This window comes from Lathyrus oleraceus, chromosome 5, assembly GCF_024323335.1.
Source record: "Lathyrus oleraceus cultivar Zhongwan6 chromosome 5, CAAS_Psat_ZW6_1.0, whole genome shotgun sequence".
In the NCBI taxonomy this organism is placed as follows: Eukaryota; Viridiplantae; Streptophyta; class Magnoliopsida; order Fabales; family Fabaceae; genus Lathyrus; species Lathyrus oleraceus.
Window position 1 is genome coordinate 26,902,078 of NC_066583.1, and position 7,548 is coordinate 26,909,625.

Sequence of the window (7,548 nt, forward strand, 5' to 3'; positions counted from 1 at the left end):
GTTTGCTGAAATATTTTGTGACTGCAACGCGGTTACTAGATCATTTCGAAGTTGCAGACATAAGACATGTGCCTAGAAACGAAAACCAAGAGGCCAACGAGCTGGCTCAAATCGCTTCAGGGTATAAGATGTCTAAGTTGAAGTTACAAGATATGATCGAGGTTCGAGAAAAAATGGTGTTGGGTACGCCCCCGATAGAAGATATCCTCGACAAGAATGTCAGTCGTGATGGAGAGCTCGATGAAGAGTGTCAGGAAACCAGTGGAGTCGAGGAGGCCTGGGAACATGGAGTTTTTGCTATCAACATTTTGTCGCCAGCAGACTGGAGAAAGATAATTATTGAATATTTGGAGAATCCAGTCGGAAGTACTGACAGGAAAACCAAATATAGGGCTTTGAGCTATTTGTGGTCAGGAAAGGAATTGCTAAAGAAGACACCAAAAGGGTTACTACTCAAATTCCTAGGAGATACCGAAGCGTATTTAGCCATATACGAAGTACACAGTGGAGCTTATGGTGCCCACCAGGCAGGCCATAAGATGAAGTGGTTGCTGTTTCGACAAGGGGTTTACTGGCCCAGTATGTTGAAAGATTGCATCGAGTTTGCCAAAGGATGCCAAGAATGTTAAAGACACGCGGATATTCAACATATGCCGGCAAGTGAGTTGCATGCAATCATCAAACCCTGACCCTTTAGGGGGTGGGCTTTGGACATCATTGGAGAAATTCGATCGGCCTCGTCGAAGAAACATAAGTTTATCCTAGTCGAGATAGATTACTTCACCAAAGGGTCGAAGCTATCCCTCTGGTGAAGGTGGATCAAGAGGCGGTGATTGAATTCATTCAAAAACATATTGTGTATAGGTTTGGTATCCCATAGACCATTACCACGGAATAAAAGTTAGTGTTTGTGGGACAAAAGATGCAGGAGTTTGCCGACAAGATATGCTTTAGATTGGTTACTTCTACACCTTACTATGCACAAGCGAATGGCCAAGTAGAAGCGGCCAATAAAGTAATAATAAGCTTGATTAGGAAACATGTTTCCAAGAAGCCAAAGAAATGGCACAAGACTTTGAACTATATTATATGGGCTTGTCGAACATCCCCAAAAGAGGCGAAAAATTCGACGCCTTTTCGATTGACATTTGGTAACGATGTCGTATTGCCAATTGAGATCTGCTTGCAGTTTGTCAGAGTCCAGCATCAGAATGACCTTCAGTCAGAACAATACTAGAACACGATGTTTGATGAATTGGCCGATTTAGACGAAGAAAGATTGGCCGCGGTCGAAATGCTGGTCCGACAGAAGGAGCACGTAGCCAGAGTATACAATAGAAAGGTAAGGAAAAAAACATTTGTTGATAATGATTACGTATGGAAAGTAATCTTGCCTATGGATCATAGAGATCTAACCCTAGGTAAATGGTTGCCAAAATGGAAAGGGCCATTTTAGGTAACTCGAACGTATAGTAGCAATGCGTATGAGATCAAAGAACTTGGTGGGGATCAAAAGGTCTTGAGAGTAAATGGAAAATACTTGAAGAAATATAAACCCATGCTACAGGAGATCCATATCCAAACATAAGGTTCATTGATTCTTTAAAAAATTGTCCCAAGAGGGCATTACAAATATGGTTGACAGACCTACAATAAGATAAAGAAAAATTCAAATGGGGAACCTAGATTTAAAATCCTCAAATGAGGTCATCTCATGCCTAATCCTGCTATCCAGATTGACTTTCTTCCCGCATAAGTACTTGATGTCAACCTCAATTTTGATGGCTCTTTCTCCATGAGATATTCCCCTCAAAACCTCAATGTCGATCGCCTCCTGCTCAGGATCCCCTCAACTGTCTCCAAGGAAGCTTTCTGCACTTCCACTTCAGGAATCTTTTTATGGAGTTCAGCAATTTGAGCTTGGTAGTCAGATATTTGCTGATCGAAGGCTTCCCGCTGACGAAGACGCTCTTCCTTCTTGTGTTCGAACTCGTCGAGTTCCCTCTCACAAGCCTCATTGGAATCCCATTCGATCTTCTCCTCATTGAGTTCCGTGTCTATCTGAAGATCAGCATTTTGTCGGAGGCTCAAGTCCTTGACGAATTCAGTAAAGAATGCCTCAAATTAGACAAAGTACTTAACCATTGAGGCGGGGAGGTCATGAAGGGAAAGAGAGTCAAGAAATTTGAAAACATCACGAGAAACCTCCCCATCTTTTCCAAGAGCGCCTAGAAATTCATTGTCGAAGAGTGACTGACGCCTTTAGCTGCTGAAGGATGAAGACAACCTCGACATGGAGCTCTAAGGAAGCATCGACGGTAGTAGATGGAGGTGGGACGTCAGTCGACAAACGACAAATTTATTGCAATTTTTGTAGGGCCTCAACAAGATTCTTTTGTTTGATTATCTTTATGACATCCGGGGTCGGAATGTTGGTCGGTGCATTTTCATCACCCACGTTCTCATTAAGAGGTGGTGGAGAGGCAGGATTTTGAGAGGTCACTAGGGAATTATTTTGAAACTCAACTTGTTGTTGGGGGCTTAAGGAAACGTCAGTGGGAGGATGTTAGGTCATATCTCTAACTTCGATTTCGACCTCGATCAAGGAGCCCACTGGTCACTGAAAGATACAAGTGTTAGATCATGTAGCAAGAAGAAGCCCATGGATAATGGGAAGAGTGTGGGAAAATACCTGGAGATCGATATGGGGCGATGCAGTGGGAGTCCTTTCTGAATCCCGGGGGGTAGGAACCTCTTTAATTATCGGGGAAGCCCTAGGATCCACCTTTGTCGGAGTCTTCTGGGATGGAGCCTTCTTTTGCCGTGTAGGGGTAGGTGGAGTTCTGGGAGGTGCTTTTGATGGAGAAAAAATGTGTGAGTGCACACTCCCATCCGAGTCTTCGTTCTCCTCCACAGGCACTTCTTCGGATACCTGAAGGTTGAGACGTATGAAGATGTGATAAATAAAAGTCTTAGTAAAAAAATTATTCAAAAGATGAATAGGTCATACCTGCGGAGGTGGGGTCGAAGGCGCCCGTTGCTTCTTCGGAGGTTTCGCCACCATTGGTTCAACAGAGGAGGCGACCCTCTTTCGACCCTAACAGCAGAAAACTGTCAAATTGGTATAACACAAATTAAAGAAGAAACTAAGTCAATTTACATGTACCTTTTTAGGGGATTCGTTGACATAAGGCTTTTGGATTTTTGGGTCGGGAGCATTGACAGACAGAGGCGGAGACGGTATGTCGCCGGCGAGGGTGGAAAGTGCATCGACCATGTTTTGAAGAAACTGGTCGCTAGGGATAGCATGACTGTAGTAGGACTTCCACCAGTTCAAAATCAGCGGTTGTCAGAAAAGATTGTTGGAACCTAAAAACTGGAAGTTCATAAAGATTAGTGGATCGACAGAAACAGAGGCAAGCCTTGTGATCATCGGTTGTTAATGTTCAACCGAACCAGACAATGTCGGTATCATGAGATACCAGAGGCTTCGGGACCATCTGGCTTAGGCCGAGTTGACGAGCCACGAGGTTCGGGTGGTAGCTCATGAAGCCAAATCCCTTCGACCATAGTTCAGTCCTGTATGACAGCAAGGTTAGAGTCAGGAAAGCCCTCCATATCGCGTTCGACTGAGGTGCAGTTTGTGGAGAGCTACCAGGAAATGGATCTTTGAAACATTTAGGGCCGAAGTTTCTATCAACAAACGACGCCATGCCAGGAGCGAATTTGTCCGTTTCAATGAATATATTCGAAGATTTCATGAAGATACTGGTGTTTGAAGTCTCCTGACAAGTTGACAAAGCCAATCTGGCCCCTTCGATTGGTCGGTCTTCGTTCAGTCGCATAAGACGCTCCGACATTGTGTATCCCAGTTGATACTCAAAGGTAGCGTTTAGCCAATGTTGTAAGAGTCACAAAGGACCCGACAGGTTCAGGGCCTTAGGTGTGTTGGAAAGGAGCTTCAGTTTCAAGGTTGCCAACCCCAGGGCCTGATACAAAGAAGCCAGTAGTAATTTGCCACAAGGTGAGGAAAGCTATGTGCTCTTCGTCAGACACTTCGACATAGTCTTTGTTGTGGTGATCTTCGATATAGTTCAGAAGGTTGGCCCGACCAAACGTAAATATATTTTTCGTCGAAAGGGTTGGATCAAAGGTTTCCCCCAAGGGAGAAAGGCCGATGATCACTGCTACATCGAAGAGAATGGGTGTCAGCATCCCACAGGGCAGTTGGAAGGTGTTAGTTGAACCTTCTCAAAAGTAAAGGGACAACAACAACATGCAAGGATTGACACAGTGGGCGTACTGATCGGAAAAATAGCAAGTGTACTATTTTGCCTTTTATAGTAATAATGGGGAAAATCCCCGAATGTCGATCTCAAGGACTGCACGTTAGTATTGAGTTTAAATTATCATTCAATTAAACAAAAAGTATTAATTTGGGTTTTTGAGAGTGAAAAAAAAGAAAATAATAAAGAAATATGAAAATAAGAGTTTATAGAGAAAAAGGAACAATGCCAGGGAAGGTGTATGATTTATCCTTGTAATTACACTGAGTTACTATTGCATCAACAAATATCAATTACTACCATTTCTCAAGGGTATTTTCTCCCAAGTCCTTGGTGAGAAAACCTTTAATCAATCTACCCTAATTCCTATGTCCATGGCCAATTAGGGTGAAGTTAAGCTGTATAATATCAAGAATGCTCTGATTCATACATGGTATCCCTAGTCCTAGGTGATATCTACTGCAAAGTAACCTGATGAAAACCTTATCACTGGCGGTCCAGCCTAAGTGATAACCATAAATCAATCTCAATTGGTCCGAAAGAGAAAGCAATAAACACATCAAAAGGTTACCGTAAACAAAATATTATAAATGCAAATATAAACTCAAATTCATTACAATTCTAAATCAGGGACACCCCTTAACATTGGGGGGTTTTGCTACTCATATTGTTTAAAACAAATTCAAGATAAAAATTACACATTACAAGTAATTGGATGACTTTGATCTTCAATCGCTCCCGCTCATGAATCTCTCCAGCTCTCTAAATGCCTTGATCTCTGTAATACTTGAGTGCTTCACAATATTGTGGTTTGATGTACTCCAGGATGATTTTTCCTTTGGCAGAAGACCTCTTTTTATAGTGAAAGTTCCCAACAGCAGTTGGACAGGTCCAAAGATGTCTCCACAAAGCCCAAAGAATGAAAAGCCCGGAAAAATTGGAAATATTGGGCTTGGGCTGACACGGCCCGTGTCAGCTGACATGGGTGGCCGTGTTAGTCTACTGTCTTCCCTGACACGCCCATGGCAAGCTAACACGAGGGTTGTTTCTGCCTGACACGGGTGGCCGTGTCAGGCTACTGTTTTTTTCTTCTGCTTCCCTTGCCCTGACACGACCCGTGTCAGGTGACACGGCCCGTGTCAAGTGACATGGGTGGCCGTGTCAGGCCTCCTGTACCGGGATTTTCTGCTCTTTAGCGTGCCGAACTCTTGCACTGTCATGTTCTGAGTTCTCCGGTTCTTCTACCTGGATCTGTCGAACAAAAACACAGCTATCCCACGCATAAAATCCAGATAATCAAAGTAAAACATAACAAAGATTAAACATGAGTAAATAACATAACGGAAGTAAAACTATTCGAATTGTACCTTAAGTGCTTGCACAGTGTATCAAATGTCTCTGTTTTGTGTCGGATAAGTAATGAAAACTTACTATAGATGGTGACTGATCACGTACCTTGATACCTGAATGTGGTCGAAAATCCCTGCACTCCTCCATTGGTCTTTGTCATACCCCAAAATTCTCCCTACCCTTCGCATGCTCATATAGGTTATTAACCCTAATCATTTGCATATCATCCTCATCCATTCATTTCATCTAGATAAGCATGGTTCAATCTGATTCACAAGTCGCGTCAGTTGGATTCACCAATCCATTGCATGTACAGTCATCATTTCGTTATCATGTCAATAATTGTTCTGATTAATTCTAATGTCGTATTGATTTCAACTTCAAATTAACTTTTGAAGTTTAAGTTGATCTCGTGGTTAGATGTGATCTTTGAAAATAAATTTGGTTTTAGAAATCATTTCGTTCTTTTTCGAATTAATTTTGGAAATTCAAGTTAAGTGGGCGATTCCAAATTGATTATTGAAAAATCGAACTGATTTTGGAAATTTGATCATTTTTTCATTGAGCCCATTCCATTGTTTTCTTTAAGCCCATTTAACTACTCATTTTTTGGAGTTATCCATTTTTAAAAACAATTACCAAATAAACCATATCCGATTCAATCCATTTATCCATTTCAAATCCACTTAATATCAATTAAATCCATATTCAATTTAATTCCAAAATAGTCCATATTTCATTCATAACCATATTTTTATTCAATTAATTCAATAAACCATTATCCTTTCTTAATCCATTCAATAACCAATTAATCAATCTCACATTATAGCATAAAGTATTTACTAGCCATTTTCATTTTACCATTCTCATTATCCATGAGGAAATAGGACAAGGGTGATAAATCCATGACATATGGAAATGAAACGCAGGTGGAGTAATATGATATACAACGTGAAAAGTGAAAGGGAGATAAGCTACAACACCGACAACTGCCACAACAAGCCAAAAACAAGTTGTTACGTCCAAAAGCAGAAGCTGCATTACAGGCCAAAACGCTACAAGCCGCTAGCGAATCCAAGCTGGTACAAAACAACAGCAAGTTACAAAATAAGCAGCTTTGAAATGCAGCCATCACGTGCGACGCGAAAGAACCAAGAGGCTTCCAAAACAATACCAACTGCTACTACAAATGCACAGTACTGCTACGAACGCATACGCCGCACAACCGCGAGCCAACGCCAAAGTGAAAACCAGCTGCACGTGAACACTTCAAGCCACGAACGACAAAACAACCGTAAGCATTTAAGCTCATAAGCCAAACTCATAAGCAAAGATGTAAGACCCTAATTTTGACCCTAATATCCCTCATGACATCATTACATTGCATTTACATTGCCTCAAGGATCATAAGCATCTTGGCTCTTTGCCTTTGGGTGGGATCTCTTGATATTTGGTTTGAGATCACCAAGCATGCTTGAATTGTATATTATTTCTTTTCTCATTTTATTTACTAACCAAAAGCACAAAAATATGTCACTAACATCTCTTGTTTGTAGGTTGAGCAGTCTCAAAGTCTAAAGCTTCTAAGAGATCCTTTGTGCAATGATATGGTCAAGAGAAGATGAAAGCAAACATGGCAATGGTTCCCAAAGCTCTCACCCATCAAATATGCCTCCCAAGTATCTCAATTCATAATTTTGATCAAAGTAAATCAAGGGGGCTTGAGGCTTATTCCCCAAGGAAACCCTAATTCATCTATTCATCAACTGTGCCTTGCTCATGAAGCAACCTCAGCCCATGGTCAAATACAATCAAGGAAAGTTCTTTAATTCACCATTTCATGCATATTTGAACTTATTTGAGTGCCCTCAATCATCAATTCATTAGGATATGGGGTGTGGACTTGAGAAGC

The 7,548-nt window shown here is 41.5% G+C and overlaps 1 protein-coding gene across 1 annotated transcript; it reads right to left on the bottom strand.

Moving 5' to 3' along the window:
* Positions 1-1,809: 1,809 nt before the first annotated feature.
* On the bottom strand, positions 1,810-3,277 carry LOC127078533 (proline-rich extensin-like protein EPR1). Its single transcript, XM_051018983.1, has 4 exons — positions 3,167-3,277; positions 3,011-3,097; positions 2,693-2,932; positions 1,810-2,094 (listed from the first exon to the last, which is right to left on the bottom strand). Exons 1-4 carry the CDS (start codon positions 3,275-3,277, stop codon positions 1,810-1,812), a joined length of 723 nt encoding a protein of 240 aa, XP_050874940.1.
* Positions 3,278-7,548: the final 4,271 nt, after the last annotated feature.

Excerpts from the sequence above, each read along its gene's own strand:
- LOC127078533 (XM_051018983.1), bottom strand. The coding sequence starts at position 3,277 with ATGGTCGATGCACTTTCCACCCTCGCCGGCGACATACCGTCTCCGCCT. Across the intron at positions 3,098-3,166 it reads TCAACGAATCCCCTAAAAAG|GGTCGAAAGAGGGTCGCCTC; the intron begins GTACATGTAAAT and ends TTCTGCTGTTAG. Across the intron at positions 2,095-2,692 it reads CGCCCCATATCGATCTCCAG|GACTTGAGCCTCCGACAAAA; the intron begins GTATTTTCCCAC and ends GAATTCGTCAAG.